This window comes from Ailuropoda melanoleuca, chromosome 16 (assembly GCF_002007445.2).
Source record: "Ailuropoda melanoleuca isolate Jingjing chromosome 16, ASM200744v2, whole genome shotgun sequence".
Classification (NCBI taxonomy): domain Eukaryota; kingdom Metazoa; phylum Chordata; class Mammalia; order Carnivora; family Ursidae; genus Ailuropoda; species Ailuropoda melanoleuca.
The window spans coordinates 34,263,244-34,283,668 of NC_048233.1; the positions used below are offsets into that span (position 1 = coordinate 34,263,244).

Below are 20,425 nucleotides of genomic sequence, written 5' to 3' on the forward strand. Positions count from 1 at the left end.
AATACTGATTCTTTTAAAATTATATTATTATATAATACACAAATTATTCACCTGAAAAAAATCTCTTACTACCTGAGAATTTGCCCACAAATACTTAATTTTTATACTATCTTTTATGTTTTGGCTTTGAGTAACCTCAGATATAAAATAACTTGAACATCCCTAATAAAAATTTTGTATATGTAAACATAATTTTGTCTACCAAAATAGGATTTTCAAAATTTCGATAATTCTCACTGCTTTAGTTGATTAACAAAATACAGTACATAACTTTGAGAAAATAGATTTTTAAGAGTAAATATATACATATATGAGTTAAGGAGACAATATAAACATTATAAAAACAATGTATTGCTCTTATAAGTACAAATTAGAGGTAGGTGTTTTAAGTAAAATTCTATTATATCATAACTTCTGTGTTATATCCACAAATTTTCATATTTAGTATTTAACTCAAGCATATATTTTAATATAAAAGTGTACTGCATTTTTAAGACGATTTTTATTTGAAGCACCATAACCCACAATTTAAAATTAAAGGAACTATAAAACAAGGTATCTAAGCTGTATCAGTAGAAAGTATAATGGCTATGTACTTTTTGGTGTGACTATGGATTTGTTATTTACCTAACAGATTCAATAATGTTTATAAGTATTTTAAATAAATTCATTTTCCTAATTTTTACTTGCTCCATTTTAACAAGTAGAATAAACATTCATTGTATGGTACAATACTGAGTAGACATTTATATGTGTGTTTATAGGCATAATAACAGTCCAAGCTGTTCGTTAACAGCAACATTTTCTTGGTATAATTCATTCAAATATCTCTGTATATTATACCATAAATTATTTTGTCCTTTTAAAAAGTTCCTAATTAGAGTCATATATCTGTTGAGTTTATTTTGAAGGCTTTGGAAAAGTTAACCAGTGATTTGATTCCCTGATGAGCACCCTGAAAAAAAAAAAAAAGCACAGACATTTTGGACAGGGATATCTCAGGAAAAGAAGAGAAAAGAAATGAGCACCGGTTATTTGCAGATATTCCAGAGAATATCTCCTCATACTTCCCACTTCTGAATGTTCATACTACTTGAACTGGGAGACCAGTAGTCATGTGAGGAACACACTTTCCACAGAACCCTCCACATCTGCCGTAGACTTTGGTTCCATCCTGAAAATAGGAAGAGGCAGAAATATAGGAGAATCGGGCACAAGCTCGTATCTGTGTATATAGGCAGAAAAGCAAATGCTTTGAATCATACGGCTGAAATCATTACAATTACATTTGAGGTCAAAGATCATACCATTTCAGGATTAGTTGAAATTGGTGGTCATGGAAATCAGATAATCTGAGATTCATATTAGCTACTTGATGATTACAAACCACATTATAATTTAGACAACTCGTCTCAATCCACATATTTTTCATTGAGGTGTCTATTTGCTTCAGTGAGGTTGTTAAAACCTCTCCAATTTGCTGTCCAATATTTACATGATTTTATAGGCTAAATAAGAAATATATTATACAAACTTGACCTTAAATGTATATGAGTCACATTCTCCCCCATTAACCTCAAACATCTCATGGAAGCCTTAGAAACACAGCTTGAAGTACAGAATTTGTGATAAAATGGGGGAGAAAACTAGACTGAAAACAGTAATTATAATTAGAAGAGAACTAAGAAGGGAGTTTGGGGGATTTTTGTTTCTTTGTTTGTTTTTTTGTTGTTGTTGTTGTTGTTTTTTTAAGAAAAGCAGAGCCGTTCACTGAGGAATAGGTTGACGGAGGCTGGTGAGAGGGGTGGGGCAGATGTTCTCTCTAGACTGCTTTCCATCCCTTGGTCCAAAAGTCAAAGGACTGAAGACAGTTTGATAAGATCAGGCAAAAACAGTTTGAGCTCCTATACGAGTTTCTGGAGAAAGTCAGGTTTTTTTGTTTTGGGGGTTTGTTTTTGATCTAAAGAGGGAGGGCCGAGAAGGAAACTGAGTTCCTAGAACATTTTGGGATAAAGACTGTTTTGATATCAGGGGCTTTTGAAGTTGCTTTTTCTTTCAAAAATTTTTCTTAGCTCTCAAGAATCTAAGTAAACAGAGAAGAAGGGAATGGCAGTAAAAATTCCCATTTATGTACATTCCTATTCCCGGATTGTTTAAATAAACCTAATCTTCATTAAATATCCCGGCAAATGAAAAGAATTTTGCATTTCCATATGTAAACATGAATTCCACCAGTCTCAGCTTCATACCAGGCCACATGTTTCAGGAAATACTTTCATGTGCAATATTTTTGATCAAGGTAGAAGCTGTCAGTAGATTAAATAATTAACCTTTAGAATGGAACTTAAATAGACGCAAAAGGAATGATTAGACTGAATATTCATATCTACTGATGACCTCTTTACAAATAACCAAAAGATATCTAAAAGCTGGATAAATAAGGTCAAAATATTTCATTGAGCTCTTTTACACTGAGACCTGCTCAGACTATACTTTAATTAATTTATTTTCATTCTTCTACCAAAGGGGAATAGACCTAAATATGCCAAATAAAAATTTAAAAATAGCTGTTCATTCTAAAAGCTGACTTCTTACCCAAATGACAGAACTAGTGAAAAATTTAAATCCTTTGTTAATTAAAACTCGGTTTTGTAGTCTTCAGAAATAGAATGTTTTAGTCTATGAATATCAGAAAATTGAATTTCATTACAAATAATATTGATACAATGTAAAAGAAAGAAAAACCGTAAAGCAGAATGGGCAGGGCCGTTGATGGTGTGACCGATGAGCAACATAGGTAAGAACACTTAGAAAATAAACCCTGATTTACTATAAATAGAGTCAGGCTATCTGAGACACGGTCACTGTAAGTATCCGGAACCATTCGGGAAGTCTACGTGCCAGTACACTATACCAGCAAAATTAAATGTGTCCTGCCTGTAAAAGCCAAGTACAATGTTACCTGCATAAAGGCAGAGGAAAATATGCATACAACCATAAAAATAGTCCTAATTCTTATAAAAAAGATAAAGAATATATGCTGAGTGAAAAGGGCCACGCCCATCACTAAATCAAAGCAGTGAGGTAAGTAAACCAAAAACCTACTCCACTTTGAAATATTAAAACTTTAATACTTAATACTTTAATACTTAAAATACAGCTAACAGCATTACCTCTTTTTGAAGTACGTGCATTTGAAGTCATTAGCCCCAAACTTGAGCTAGATAGAATCTATATGCCCTGGCATTTGATATTTCAGGTTCAGATATCGGTAGCCTATACATGAATTTATATGCATATAAGACCACATATGTACATTAATAAAAATGACCCCGGTTTCATTATTTCATAGATTAATATTATGCCCCATTATATGCAATATGCCTCACCTATGCAATAACTTATCATCATTAACTTTATAACTCTAAAGTTAAGGTAAAGTGCCTTTAATTCTATTTCACAGCACAGAAGTATTTCAAACACACATTTTGGTTCCAGCAGGACTTACTTGTGATCTGTGTATGGTGACAGAGGCATAACTCCCTTGAGCAAGCCACTTTGCTGTGCTGGATATCTTCATCCCAGTTCCTGCCAAGTTAATGCTGAACTGTCCCTAGATTGTAAACAAAACAGATGAAATTCATAAAACATTTAAGAATGCTCTTGGAGAGAAACACCTGTATTTGAATTATATAAGGCCTCAAATTGCTTTTCAAGGGTATTCCTTTAAAAAACGAAAAAAATATTTCTTTGAGAGAGGGAGAGAGTGCACGCACAGAGGAGGGGCAGAGGGAGAGGGAGAGAGAATCTTAAACAGGCTCCACGCCTCACCCAGAGCTGGAGGAAGGGCTCAATCTCCTGACCCTGAGATCATAACCTGAGCCAAAATCAAGAGTCAGATGCTTAGCTGACTGAGCCACCCAGGTGCCTCAAAATGAAAGGATATTGATACAACTTTACTCTAAAGGAAATGAACCACCTAAAGTTTTTCAAAAATTGATTACAAACACGTCTTCTCAATATGAGATATCTGAATCTATACTATATAATGTGATTTGTGCAAAAGTAACTCTGTCCAACCCTAGGACTCTAAGACTCGACAGCTAGAGGTAGTGTTCCTGGAGCAATAGGCAAGTCCTAACAGAAGTGGTGTTCATAGGGACTAATACTAGACTTTACATTTCTCCAATTTCTATATTTGACCCCCTCTTGCTAACTTCCCTGATAATTCCCTTGTTTAATATATTTTCTAGAATCTCCTGTCAATGGGCTCTTCTCTGGTGCTGTAAAAATATTACTGCTTAACCCCTCACACAAAGCTACCTAATGCATTATTGTCCCAGCTATTAATTCTTTTTAAAGTACCCAGAACTGTATATGGGATGTGTGATGCCACACGATTTACACACAGTGTGTGAGCCCCCTAGTGGCTTTATGATCGAATTCTTTTCAAGACACAAGGGCCATTTTCATGTTAAAATATTTCAGATTATCTCTGTTAAAAATTAAATCTTAAATATCTGTGAACTGAGAAAATGTGTGACTAAAATGGGTAAAAATCTGGCACATTCATATGATCTTGCAGTACAGAATTACACATTGAAAAATAGATTAATTAATGCTAATTAAGCCTATTGCCAATATTCAGATACACAAAGATTCAGATCACTCTGAATTATCACTGATTATTATTATGATCACACTGACTATCACTAATCTTAGATCACATCAGTATCTCCCACAGCCTAAACCTCATGAATCTTGAGCAAGGCTGTGATAAAATATTAGGGGTTACATTATGTGAATGAAAATATTATCTTGTCATGAAAGCAAAAGTGAAATAGATTTCAAATATATGTATTATAAATTATTACTATTGCTAAAAAAATTATATACCAATTTAGTTTATTCCTAAGAATTCTAAGTTATTTCTTATTAAAATCAAAATAAATTCAAATACATTTATAATACAATTTTAATATATGGAGAACTTTCCCTATAAAAGAAATAATGTTTAGATAAATTCCAAAGAAGATTTCTTATTACATACATAATTTAGTTATAAATTTAGAATATAACCTAGATATTTCATTGGTGTATTCTCGGAGTGTAGAATATGGCTTGGGTACTCAGTGTTTTTGAAATAATTAAGTGCAGCATTACAAATATTAAATTTTAGCATTACGTACACATAAATACACAAATACACGTCTAAATCCTTCATATGCCATGATAATGAATGACATTAACACTAGACACATTGGTATTTTATATCGGTAAGTACTTGAAAAAGAATTAATTCTAACTACTTCTCTAATAGTTGAGAGTCAATCTGATACAACCTTTGCAGTGAATATCTTCATCCTACATCAACTCCTAAGTGGGTTTCTCACCAAATAAAGTTCCTCTAAAATAGAAATATATTCTGTGATGTAGGTTTCCCATGACCAGGCACTTATTGAATACCCCAGTGAGGCCACAGAGTGTTTTCACAACCTAACATTCTACACTTTCAGTAATTCTTTACCTCCTTGCTCAAGGTTGCTTGGAAGCATTCAAATACATATATACTGGCAGTGAAAGGAAAAAAATCCGACTGACTATTGAGAGACTTAGGTGGTCATTAACACAACTGGTTGGACAACAAATATCTATTGCTCCATTTCTCCAGACTAGTTTCATAAGCTTTATGTCCTTAGTCTTCATTAAAAAGCAACATAATACGATCTCAAAGAAATGGTAAAACGATTCGTCTGAAATTTGAGATAGTATTGATAGACATAAAAATACATTTCACTTACTCGTTCAAAATTACCTGAGTGACAGACATAGTGTCAATAACTGTGGTGGTACAAAGGCAGATCTCACTCTAAATCTTTTAAATGAAGAACAGATTGGTAGTTGCTGGGGAGGTTCCGGGGGAATAGGTCCTCACCCATGGTGAAAAGATACAAACTTCCAATTACAAGAAAAATTCTGGGAATGTAATGTGCAGCCTGGTGATTACAGTTAATAATACTGCACTGTACATTTGAAAGTTGCTAAGAGCGTTGCTCTTAAAACTTCTCATCCCAAGAAGAAAATTTTGTAACTGTGTGAGGTGATGGATGTTAATTAAACTTCCTGTGATGATCATTTTGCAATATAAACATAATCAAATCATTATCTTCTTACTTTACACTAATGTAATGTTATATGATAATGATATTTCATCAAAAATGGGGAAAAATAAATAAAATAGTATATGTATATAAATAAATGTAATGACCTGTAGAGAATTATAGGACATATTTACTTATTTCCATATAACATAAAAGGTACTGGACACATTCAAAAGTAATAAATGATTGGATAAATTATTTCAGTTCCATATTTCATTTAATATTAAAATGCAAACGTTCTTAAACCTAATCTTTAATTTAAAATTAGTTCAATATAGCTACTAAAATTATGGTTTTTTAAAGCAGTATGAGATTTACCATCTCTTCTACTCTCAACATTTTTTTTAGATTAGGCAAACAGAAGGAGTAAAATTCTAATAGCAAAATCACAAGTGGAAGGTGATTCAAAGATTCTATAATTGAACAAATTGGAATATCTGTCCTTGAATTATTAACTGCATCAAAGAAAAAAGTACTTATGGGCATAAAAGAAGAACCATAGAGGGATATACAAGTTTTAATGTTCTGCTTCTCTTATTGACTGGTTGGTCCATGGGTGTTCATTACATCATCATACTTTTGTAATTTTAAAATGTGTTGTACATATTTTATTATGAATGGGCTCTATTATCTAATGCAATTTTAATAAAAATTCCATTGGGAATTTTTGTAGCTCTAGAGAACTGACTCTAAAATTTATATGAAAAGACAAAGAAATTAAAATAGTTAAAACAATTTTTAAAAAGACAATTTTTAAAAGTGTTTGAAGGACAAACACTACCCTATTTTAATGTTTATTATAAAGCTATCATAACCAAGACACTGCTGCGAGAGGTATGTAGATCAATGGAACAGAACAGTCCAGAAATAGACCCACATAAATATGTCCACTTGGTTTTTGACAAAGGTGGAAAGGTAATTAAGTGGAGAAAATACTGTCTTTGCAACAAATGGTTTTTGGACAATTGGATGTCTACAGGTAAAAACCATCAGACTTCACATAAAATTAATTCAAAATCAATCATAGGTCTAAGTGTGAAACTATAAAACTATACAAATTTTTTAAGGAAACATAGGAGAAAATCTTTGTAACTCGGAGTTAGTCTAAGAATTCTTCAATATGAAACTAATTGCAAAACCCATATAGGAAAAAAAGTAATATATTTGATTTCATTAATATTTAAAATTTTTGCTGTGTGAAAGACACTTAAAAGATACAGTTCAGACCAGGAAAAAAATATTTGCAAATGTCTAATGTAACAAAAGACTTGTATCCAGTATATGTAAAGAAATCTCAAAAGTAAACAGTAGGAAATGAACAATCCAATTTTTAAAATAAGAAAAAGACTCTAACTTCACCAAAGTGGATATGCAGAGGACCATTAGTGAAATGCAAATTAAAACCACAATGAAATTCCACAGAACATTGGGGTTGGGGGACAGAAAACTTGATGATACTAAGTGCTGACAGGGAAGCAAAGCAACTAGAACTTTAATCTTCACTAGTGGGAATACAAAATAGTACAGCTAATCTATAAAACAGTTTCGTAGTTATAAGTCAAACATACACATACCATTTGACCCTATAATCCCATTCATAGGGTATTTAACCCAGAGAAATGAAAATATATGTTCACACAAATACCTGCACACAAATGTGCATATCAACTCTATTCATAATCTCCCCAAACTGTAATCAACTCATATTCTTCCAATGGATGAATGGACAAACTATAGGACAACTATACGACATCTGTATGATGGAATAATTTTCTCACCAATAAAAAAGGAACAAATAACTGACACCTTCAACAACACAGATGAATCTCAAAGGCATTATGTTAAGAAAGCCAATCTTAAAAGGTTATATATTGTATGATTCCATTTATATGACATTTGTACGACATTCCAGAAAAGGCAAAACTATAGCAACAGAGAAGAGATTAGTGTTTACCAGGAGTTAGGTCCAAGGGAGAAATTGACTCGATGAAGGGAGTGTGAGGAAACTGTCTTATATGCTAATTATGATGATGGTAAAATGAATCTGTACATATGCTAAAACTGTATACTAAAAAAGGTATTTTTTCTGTATGTTACAAAAATTTTTTTAAAAATGTGAATGGGTATAACATTTTATTTAAAGAATAAATTTTTCAATTCGCTTGCAAATAAAATCCAAAACATGTTATATGTAAGAGACACACTTAAAATAAAGTGATTCATAAAGGCTAAAATTAAAAGGATAATCAAGACAATATACCAGGAAAATGAACATAAACAAAGAAGAGGGACAGCAATCCTAAGGGACAAAATAGAATTCAAGTCTCAAATCAAGAAAACATGACAAATAAGTACTAGAAACCATAATCTACAATGAAGAAATAACACGTGAATATTATGAATTGAATAACACAGAAACTTCTATGAAGCAAAACTACAGGAGATGCAAGTAGACATAGATAGATAGAAACCCCAAACAGGAAATTTTAATATACCACTTTTAGTAACAAGACAGATCAAACAGGCAAAAATAAGGAGAGAGAGAATCTAAACAATATAATAAAAAAGGTAGACCTTATGGATATATATCAAACTCTATATTCTTGTAGTAAAAAAACACATGGTCAAAATATTTAACTGGCTCTGAATATTCAAATAGATGCTGCCCATGATCTATTGACATTGCCAAATGTGGTTATTTCTCTTGCTCCTATGTGATCAGTATCAATTACACAACAGCTGAAGGGATACACTTTGGGTTGTGTTGTCAAATTTTTGTGGCTCTTTGAAAAGTACCAAACATTTTACTTTACTCCACTTTTGATATATGTATTCTAAAGTCACATCACACTCCTTAACTTCATCTTATATTGCAATGTGGCAAAGTTTATTTTCCCTAAAGAGTGCCATATGTATCCATTCTCTTTTTAGCATTCATGTCCCAGTGTGCCCTGTCATATGCAAACACAGAGGATGTGGTTTTGATGAATCCCAAACAAAAGAAGTTCTTTCTGTGACATCAAACATCTGGAGAGTATTCATGCAAATGTTGTATAACTTAACACAAAATCTGGTTTATATATTTGACAGAACATCTCTAAGAATACTAGACATTTTGTATTTTTGGTAACAGAAAACTCAGTCAGTTGAATAGAGAATGAATATAGATGGGCAAAGTTCCTACCAACAGCATGTACCTATTTATTCCCAATAACATCTAACTTGGGAAATAAAACCTTGCATTCACATTCCAGAAATATCTGGAGAACTGTGTGAGGGAGGCATCTCACCTTGATGAGTAGAAAGGAACATTTTATTACTGTACTGGTTCTGCTTCTGACTTTCTCAAGGATCTTGGGTAGGTTATTAACACAGAATGTCTGTTTCTCCTAACTGTAGAGTGGGATTATCCAGTTTACATCTTTCTCACGATATTATAGGGAGGAAAAGGGGGAAACACTGAAACTGAAGAAAAGGAGTTAGAAATTCATGGAAATAGCTATCTTGCCATTTAAAAACCTGATTGTGCTAACACCTCTTATTCAGATTCCATGCTCATCAAGAAATCTTCTGTTTATAATAATTAACTTTCTGTTATTTCCCATTAGGAAAGTTAAATGAGATAAAAGTTTTGATTCCACTTGACAGGTATATGATTTACTTGAATATCAGCTCTCTTGTGAATTTTGTTGATGTCTCATTGACCAGAACTTACTCAGTTCAACATGTAATAAAAAGGACTAGATTCCCAGAACTTGGCAGCCTCTCCAAAGTAATGGCATCTTTGAGAACTTGTATCACACTTGCCACAACTCTACGTGGCATTCTCAAGTATTTGATGAGAAGGCACAGCTTACAAGAAGGATGTGTTGCGGGACAAAGTTGATCAGTCTTGACATGGGTTGATCATTGGAAAATGAATAATTTCTATTTAATCTCTATTAAATCTCTATTTAAATGAAAGTGTTATTTAAAAAAATCAACTTTTAACTTTTTGAGGAACCTCCGTACTGTTTTTCGAAGTGGCTGTATCAACTTGCATTCCCACCAACAGTGTAAGAGGGCTCTCCATTCTCCACATCCTCTCCAACATTTGTTGTTTCCTGCCTGTTAATTTTTGCCTTTCTAACTGGCATAAGGTGGTATCTCATCATGGTTTTGATTTGAATTTTTCTGATGGCTAGTGAAGTTGAACATTTTTTCATGTGTCTGTTGGCCATTTTTATGTCTTCTTTGGAGAAGTGTCTGTTCATGTCTTCTGCCCACTTTTTTGATTTGATTATTTGTTTTTTGGGTGTTGAGTTTGAGAAGTTCTTTATAGATGTTGGATACCAGCCCTTTATCTGTAGTGTCATTTGCAAATATCTTCTCCCATGGGTTGCCTCTTAGTTTTGTTGACTGTTTCCTTTGCTGTGCAGAAGCTTTTCTCTTGATGTAGTCCCAAAAGTTCATTTTTGCTTGTGTTTCCCTTGCCTTTAGAGACCTGTCCTGCAAGAAGCTGCTGTGGCCAATGTCAAAGAGGTTGCTGCTTATGTTCTCCTCTAGGATTTTGATGGATTCCTATCTCACATTGAGGTCTTTCACCCATTTTAAGTATATCTTTGTGTATGGTGTAAGAGGGTGGTCGAATTTCATTCGTCTGTATATAGCTGTCCAATTTTCCCAGCACCATTTATTGAAGGGACTGTCTTTTTTCCGTTGGATATTTTTCCTGATTTGTTGAAGATTAGATGACCATAGAGTTGAGGGTCCATTTCTGGGCTCTCTATTCTGTTCCACGGATCTATGTGTCTGTTTTTGTGCCAATATCATGCTGTCTTGGTGATCACAGCTTTGTAATATAGCATGAAATCTGGCAACGTGACGCTTCCAGCTTTGTTTTTCTTCTAGAGTTACCCTATGACCCAGCAATTGCACTACTGGATATTTACCCCAAATATACAGATGTAGTGAAAAGAAGGGCCACATGCACCCCAATGTTCATAGTAACAATGTCCACAATAGCCATACTTAGGAAGGAGCTGAGATGCCCTTCAATAGACAAATGGATAGAGAAGATGTGGTTTGTATACACAATGGAATATTATTCAGCCATCAGAAAGGATGAATACCCAATATTTGCATCGACATGGATGAAACTGGAGGGAATTATGCTAAATGAAATGAAATAAGTCAAGCAGAGAAAGACAATTATCATATGGTTTCACTCACATGTGGAACATAAGGAATAGCATGGAGGACATTAGGGGAAGGAAGGGAAAACTGAAGGGGGGGGAAATCAGAGGGGGAGATGAACCATGAGAGACTATGGACTCTGGGAAACAATCTGAGGGTTTTGGGGGGGGGTCAGGGGATGGGTTAGCCCAGTTATGGGTATTAAGGAGGGCATGTGTTATAATGAGCACTGGTGTTATATGCAAATAATGAATCACGGAGCAATACATCAAAAACTAATGATGTATGGTGACTAACATAACATAATAAAAAAAAATCCAAACATGAGTAAAGATTTTGCTGAGAGGGACATCTGGATGGCTCAGTTGGTTTAATGTCGGACTCCTGATTTTGGCTCAGGTCATGATCTTGGGTTGTAAGATCAAGCCCCATGTCTGGCTCTCCACCCAGCAGGGAGTCTGCTTCTCTCCCTGTCTCCCTCTCCCCCCTCTCCTGCACTCTCTCTCTCTCTCTAAAATAAATAAGTAAATCTTTAAAAAAAAAACTTGCTGAGAATGCTAAAAAGTTTAGATTACACATTCTTGACTTTAGAAGATGTGCCTGAATAGACAACAGTATAAGACTTCAGAGTTCATCAAGGTAGGAACAGTCCTGGGAAGAGAACTGAATAGAAGATGTGGATCAGAGAGTCACATTCTGGGAAGTAGACCAATCATCTGCTAGACCAATATATGCAAACTGGTAACGGAGAAGAATGGACACGGATAGAGCTAGCCAGCTTCAAAGATTGAATGAGAACAAGAGCCTCCCCTGCCAAGTTATTTACCTTTAAATGTATAGACAAGAGAGGAAACAAATGGCAATTTGAGAAGCCCTGTGGCCTCACTCTCCTGCAAAAAAACCATAACTGGTAAAAATTATAAAATATAACAACCATTTAAAGTCTCTGAAAATTATCCTAAGGTTATACAACAAATGGAAAAACATTAATTCACAAAAATTTTTATCTTGGTAAAAACAGTGAGTGTCCATGCACTCTCCTCCTCTCCTGCCCTCTCCTCCTCCCTCAGCAAGATGACAGTTTTACTCTTGGTGGGAACACAAGACTATTTCCCCAGCCCCCTATTAGGATTAAGTTTTCTCCCTGGGAGGGACAAACCACCAGCAATTCTCATCTTACCCAGTTCATAAAAGCTCTATTACAGGCAAGAGTGGCTGAGGCTCTGCCACTCAGTCCCTACTCATAGAACAGAAGATATATCCCAGGCATGGTAGTCTAAGAACACAAGTCTCAAATCATCCCTGTTCAAAATCACTGGTAGGGCAGAGGTTCTATGCTTAGAAGGGCAAGCCAAAAAGACCAGGTGCTATGATTCAGCATCCTGCTTAAAAAGTGGGATTGTTACTCTGAGAAGTTGACCCTGTCCCTAGATCCACAGAATTGGTGCAATGTTTCTTCCTTACGAGAGAGTCAAGACGTAAGGACAAAAAGTTCCATAGCTTTTTCTAAGGGGTATAAGCTTCATTTGAGAGAGAGCATGGGGGAATTTTAAGCTTAAAGATGCTATTGAAATCAAAATTTTAATGGTGCTCAGCTAAGAGGAAAGTGGTGATCGCTCAAGGAGAGCAACACACAAAATGGTAGATCAAATTGTAGTTTAATAGATAGAACCAAGTAAAGAGACAGCTAAGAAGGGCTCCTTTTGAGATCTTACCTGACCTCAAAGACTGACCTGTAATACCACCCTGGCCAAAGGCTTCAATTTAATTGAATCAGACGTGGAGTAATTTACTCCTCCAGGATGTTATTGAAAGAATAGAGAAATCATCTAGCAATTAGGGGAGACTAAGAGCTGAGTATGATATCAGTAGATTTAGACCAGCTTAGAAACTTAATACGGAGTCAGGAAAAAGACAGAGATCCCAGCTAAAAACACTGTCACTCCAGGAGGATCAGAGTGACAGTGTACATGTCCAAAGCTGTGCCTTCCAAGGAGTGATATTGACAACTGCACAGGGAAAATAGATGTCACTGACATAGTCCAGCCAAGGAACTAAGCAAATAAATAAGCAAGCAAGCAACAAGTCCTAGAGGGGAGGGGGAAATTTAGTGTCCACAGTTACTAAAATACATGCTCTAAAATGCTCAGTTTTCAACAAAAAACTGAGATATGCAAAGAAACTGGAAAGTTTGACTCATATTCAGGGAGAAAAGGCATTCGAACTGCCTTTGAGAGGTTTCAGATGTCTGGCTGAGCAGATAAAGACTTCAAAGCAGCTATTATAAATATGTTCAAAGAGCTAAAGAAAACCATGTTTTAAAGAAAGGTATGATAATAATGTCTCATCAAATAGAGAATATCAATACAGAGATAGCACTTACATTTAGAAAAAGAGAAAAAGGACAATTCTAGAGTTGAAATGTATAATAACCAAAAACAAAAACTTCCCTGGAGGGGCTCAAACAGTAGATTGGAGCAGGCAGAAGAAAGAAGTGAACAGATATCAATAGTAAAGATACAATCTGAAGAACAGAGAGAAAAAAGAATTAAGAAAAATGAACAGAGCTTCAGAGAAACAAGGGTACACCATTAAATGCACCAACATATGCATAATGGGAGTACCAGGAGGAAAGAGAAAGGAACAGAGAATATGTTTGAATAGATAATGTCTGAAAATTTTCCAAATTTGGTGAAATGCATTAATCTATACAACCAAGAAACTCAATAGATTCCAAGTTTGGTAGATGCACAGAGATCCACATCCCAATATGTGATACTAAAGATGATGAAATTCAAGACAATCTGAAAGCATCAGAGATAAATGACCACATACATAAGAAGCCCAATGAGGTAAGTAGCTGATTTCCATGTTTTTATCTAGAAGCCAGAAGACAGTGGGGTAACATATTTAAAGTGTTGAAAAATTAAAACTGTAAGTGGAGAATTCTATAACAAGCAAATCAATCTTTCAAGAATGAAGGCCAACTAAAGACATTTCCAGATAAACAAAACAGGATTTGTTTACTAGTAGATCTGTTTTACAAGACATGCTAAAGGAAGTTCTTCAAGCTGAAATCAAGTAATACCAGACATTAATACAAAACAACCAAAGAGTACTGGTAAAGGTAATTTTGTAGGTAATTATAAAAGATGCTGTAATTGCACATTTGTTTTCCTTTCTTCCCTTAACTTATTTTAAAACAATTGCATAAGCCAATGAGTAGATTATATTAGTGATCTATAATGTATAGAAATGTCATAAATTTGATAATAATGAAAAAATGAAGCAGGTGGAAGCAAAGCTGTTTGGGAATAAGGAAATGACACCAGCTAATAACTCAAATCCACAGGAAGAAAAGAAGAAACCTAGAAATGCTAAATATAAAAGTTCACATAAAAATCTCTATGAATATGTAATTTCTCTCGTTACTTCTCTCATATTCTCTAAAACCATAAAATTATATAAAGTTATTATAAAAATGTATTGTGGGCTTGTTACATATGTAGCTTGTATAACAAACATAACACCACAAAAGGGAAGAGAAAATAGAGCACATAAAGGAGAAATGTTTCTGTGTTTCACTGGAATTAAGTAGTATAAATATGAAGTCGATTCTGATAAGTTAAGATGTATTTTGTAAACTCTTCAGCAGCAATTAAGAAAGCAATTAAAAAATATAGTGAAAAAATTATAAAGGAAATTAAAATGTTACACTCAAAAACATTCAATTGATAAAAAAGAAAGCAGTAAAGAGGGAATGGAGGAACAAAAACAACAGAAGACATATAGAAAACAAAGTAAAATAGCAAATATAAATCAAGGCATATCAATATCATAATTCAATCAAAGGCAGAGATCCAATAAAATGCCCTCTATTGGATACACTTTTAAAATCCAAAGATATAAATAAACTAAAAGTAAATGGGATAAAATTATATATCATGTAGTATCTGTGAGAGGAATGGCCATTGTAATGTCAGACAAATTCGACTTTTAAAACAAACAAACAAAAAATGCTATTTCAGATAAAGAATAACATTTTATAATGATAAAAGTGTCAATATATCAGGAAATTACGATGATTATAATCATAATCATATTTAAAAGTCCCAAAGTAAATGAATAAAATACAAAATAAATGAAACAATAAGATTAAAGTGAGACACAGACAATTCAACAATAATTGCAAAGTTTTGGTGAATAGAACAGCTAGGCAGAAGATCAACAAGGAAATGGAAAAGTTGAACAATACTTGAAACCAACTAGGCCTCACAAGCCTCTATAGAATATTTCATCAACAACAGAATACACATTCTTTCCAAGCACATATTGAACATTTTCCAGAATAGCCATATGCTGGTGCCATAAAACAAGACTCAATGCATTTAAGAGGTATAAAGAATACAAAGTATATTTTCTAATCACAATGGAAAGAACTCAATAACAGAAGGAAATTTGGGAAATTCACAAATATGTGGGAATCAAACACTACACTCTTAAAGAACCAGTAAGTCAAAGAAGACCTCACAGGTGAAAATGGAAAATACTTTAAGATGAATGAAAATTAACACACCATACACCAAAACTCAGAGGATGCAGCAAAATAAACACATAAAGGTACACTTAATCAGGATATGCTTATATTAAAAGAGAAAAAAGGTATATCAAAAACCTAACCTTCTACCTTAAGACACTGGAAAAAGAGCAAATTAAATTTAAAGCAAGCAGAAATAAAGAAATGATAAAGAATAATCTGGAAATTGATTAAATAAATTAAAAAACAGAGAAAATCACCAAAATCAAGTGTTGGTCTCTTTGTTCCTACATATAACCTGCCAAAATTAAAGCAGAAAGAAATAGAATATTTGAACAGACCAATTACCAGCAATAAAATGAAATTAATAATAAAAAACTCCCCAAAAATAAAAGCCCAGGACCATATGGCTTCACAGGGGAATTCTACCAAATATTTAAAGAGTTAAATTTAACCAAATATTTAAAGAGTTAGTACCAATTCTCCTCGAACTGTTACAAAAAATAGAAGAGGAAGGAAAACTTCTAAGTTCATTCTATGAGGCCAGTTATCACCCTGACACCAAAAGCCAGATTGACACCACAGAAAAAGAGAACTACAGACCAATATCTCTAATGAACACAGATGCAAAAATCCTCAACAAAATACTAGCAAACTGAATCCAACAATACGTTAAAAAATCATTCACCATGATCAAGTGGGATTTGTTCTTGGGATGCAGTGGTGGTTCAATATTCATAAAACAATCAATGTGATACATCACATCAACAAGAGAAAGGATAAAAACCGTATGATTATTTCAATAGATTCAGGAAAAGCATTTGACAAAGTACAACATCCATTCATGATTAAAAAAAAAAAAAACCTCTGTAAAGTAAGTCTAGAGGGAACATGCTTCAACATAATAAAGACCTTATGTGAAAAATCCACAGCCAATACTATACTTAACAGTGAAAAACAGAGCATTTCCCCTAAGACCGGGAATAAGGCAAGAATGTCCACTCTCATCACTTTTATTCAACATAGTACTGGAAGTCCTAGCCACAACAGTCAGACAACAGAAAGAAATAAAAAGCATCCAAATTGGTAAGGAAGAAGTAAAACTCTCACTATTTGCAGATGATATGAGACTACAGGAAAGCCTAAATATTCCACAAAAAAACTACTAGAACTGATAAATGAGTTCAGTAAAGTCGCAGGATACAAATCAATGTACAAAAACCTGTTGCATTCCCATATACTAATAATGAAGCAGCAAAAAGTGAAATTAAGAAAACAAGACCAATTATAAGTATACAAAAAACAATAAAATATCTAGGAATGAACTTAAACAAAGAGATAAAAGACCTACACTTTGAAAACTATAAATCATTGATGAAAGAAAAATTGAAGACAACACAAAAAACGGAAAGACATTCCACGCTCAAGGGTTGGGAAAAGAAACACTGTTAAAATGTCTATACTACTCAAAGCAATCTACAGATCTAATGGAATCCCTATCAAAATACCAACAGTATTTTTCACAGAACTAGAACAAACAATCCTAAAATTTATATGGAACCACAAGGGATTTCAGATAGCCAAAGTGACCTTGAAAAAGAGAAACAAAACTGGAGATATCACAGTTCCAGACTTCAAGTTCTATTATAAAGCTGTAGCAATCAAAACAGTATGGTACTGACACAAAAATATATGCATAGATCACTGGAATAAAACAGAAAACCCAGAAATAAACCCAAGATTATATGTTCAATTAATCTTTGACAGAGGAGAAATGAATATTTAATGGAAAAAGACAGTTTCTTCAACAAATGGTGTTGGGGAAACAAGACAGTTACACGCAAAAGAATGAAGCTGGGTCACTTTCTTGCACCATACACAAAAATAAACTAAAAATGGATTAATTACCTAAATGTGAGACCTGAAACCATAAAAAACCTTGAAGAGAGCCTAGGCAGTAGTTTCACACTGGTCATACCAACATTTTTCTAGATATGTCCCCGAAGGCAAGAGAAAAAAAAGCAAAAATAAACTATTGGGACTATATCAGAATAAAAAGCTTCTGTACAGCATAGGAAACAATCAAGAAAACTAAAAGGCAACCTACTGAATTGGAGAAGGTAATTGCAAATGACATATCCAATAAAGGGTTAGTATCCAAAATATATAAAGAACTTATATAGGGCACCTGGGTGGCTCAGTCGGTTAAATGTCTGTCTTTGGCTGAGGTCATGATCCCAGGGTCCTGGGATGGAGTCCCACATTGGGCTCCCTGCTCAGTGGGGAGTCTGCTTCTCTTTCGCCCTCTGCCCCCCACCCGCTCATTCTCTCTCTCTCTCTTTCAAAAAAATAAATAAAATCTTTTTTTTAAGAACTTTTGTAACTCAATATCAAAAAACCCCAAATAATTCAACTACAAAATGGGCAGAAGACATGAACAGACATTTCTCCAAAGAAGACATCTGGATGGCCAACAGACACATGAAAAGATGCTCATCATCATTCATCATCAGGGAAATGCAAATCAAAATCACAATCAGATATCACCTCATATCTGTCAGAATGGCTAAGATCAACAACACAAGAAACAACAGGTGTTGGTGAAGATGTGGAGAAAAAGGAACCTTGTTGGTGAAAAGGCAAACTGTTGTAACCACTGTGGAAAACAGTATGGAGTTTCCTCAAAAAATTAAAAAATAAAACTACCATATGATTCAGTAATCACACTAGTGGGTATTTATCCCTAAAATACCAAAGCACTAATTCAAAGGGATACATGCATCCCTATGTTTATTGCAGCATTATGTACAATAGCCAAATTATGGAAGCAGCCCAAGTGTTCATCGACATGAATGGATAAAGAGGAGGTCGTGTATATAAATTTATACACAATGGAATATTACCCAGCCATAAAAAGAATTAATCTTGCCATTTGTAACAACATGGATAGATCCAGAGAGTATAATGCTGAGTGAAATAAGTCAGACAAATTCACATGATTTTACTCATATGTGGAATCTAAGAAACAAAGGAAAAAATATACAAACAGAAGAAATGCTTTGAGCTATAGAGAAAAAACCGATAGTTACCAGAGGGGAGGTCGGTGGGGAGAATGAGTGAAATAGGTGATGGGGATTAAGAAAACATTTATCATGATAAGCACTAAGTAACGTATAGGATTGTTGAATCACTATGTTGTACTCCTGAAATATAACACTGTATGTTAACTGTACTGGAATTAAAATTTAATAAAAAGAAAAAAAAAGAATTATTCACAAACTCTTCCAGAAAAGTAGAAGAGGAGGGAATACTTCCCAATTCACTTTACAAGGCCAGTATTTCCCTGATAGCAAAATCGGCTAAGGACCTCACAAGAAAATGATTAGGTCAGTGTCCCTTATGAAAACAGATGAGAAATTCCCAACAAATCAAATAAAATCTAACAACATATAAAAAGAATGATACTACATGGCCAAATGGGATTTCTTCTAGGAATGCAAGGTTGTTTCAACATACAATACTCAACCAGTGTGATATACCATATCACTACAGTAATAGACAAGAGCCACAGGATCACTTCAGCACATGCGGAAGCATTTCAGACACCAACACTCTTTCATGATAAAACCACTTAAATTAGGAATAGAAGGACACTTCCTCAACTTGACTGGCGGCATCTACAACATATTCACAGCTAACACATTTAATGATGGAATGAATGTTTTATCCCTAAAATCAGGAATAAGACAAGTATATCTACTCTCATCACTTTTTTTTTCACTCTCATCACTTTTATTTAACACTGCTCTAGAAGTTTTAGACAGGATAATGAGGCAAGATAAAGAAATAAACAGCATCCATATTGCCAAGGAAGAAGTAAAACTATGTTTATTTATAGATGACATCACTGTGTATATAGAAAATCCCAAAGAATCAAATAAAAAACTATCATAACTAATAAATGAGTTAAGCAGGGTTTCAGGATACAAGACCAATTTATAAAAACTACAGGCAAAAATTAGTGATTTATTTGGGCCCTGCATCTGGGGGTCTTTTTACTGGACAACTCTCCCTTGTCAGAAACCTTCTTTATCTTGAGCTGGAATCTTCTGCTCTATTAATGCCTCCTGGAATAACACACTGACCTCATTCCTCTTTCATGGAGCTCTTTAAATATTTAAGGACAGTTACCATAACCTCCCATTCTTTTCCTAGCTACTTTCATTTTCTTTATGTGACATTATTTAAACACTCCTTTCCCTCCCCCCCCCCGGTTGTTGCCTCCTACTCCTAGATAGATTAAAAACTTACCTTTTTCAAACAGCAATGTAATATTTTTTAGTGTCAATACTGTGTTTGGGTACTTTATGATTATATGGGGTGGTTTAGAAATTACTCCATAATCTATGTGAGCCATATTGGACTCATGATGTTTGAAAAAAAACACCTAGGTCTTTTTCATATGACATCAACAGGTTATATTTGCATTTCTGGACCTAAAATTTATAAATTTATTCCAGTTAATTTTTTTCTTAGTCGTTTGAGCCCATAG

At 34.0% G+C, this 20,425-nt stretch overlaps 1 protein-coding gene across 5 annotated transcripts in view; it reads right to left on the minus strand.

Moving 5' to 3' along the window:
• Positions 1 to 315: 315 nt before the first annotated feature.
• ADAMTS20 (ADAM metallopeptidase with thrombospondin type 1 motif 20) overlaps positions 316 to 20,425 on the minus strand; it is a 175,399-nt gene continuing 155,289 nt past the window's right edge. For 3 of the 5 annotated variants that reach the window (XM_034645965.1, XM_034645964.1, XM_034645962.1), the window contains 2 exons: positions 3,509 to 3,613; positions 321 to 1,174 (listed from right to left, as the gene is read on the minus strand). In XM_034645965.1, the coding sequence (XP_034501856.1) occupies positions 1,085 to 1,174; positions 3,509 to 3,613 (195 nt within the window). In that variant the 3' untranslated portion in view covers positions 321 to 1,084. Of the gene's footprint in view, positions 1,175 to 3,508; positions 3,614 to 20,425 lie in introns of all 5 variants that reach the window. The other 2 variants (XM_034645966.1, XM_034645963.1) reach the window with 2 other exon arrangements.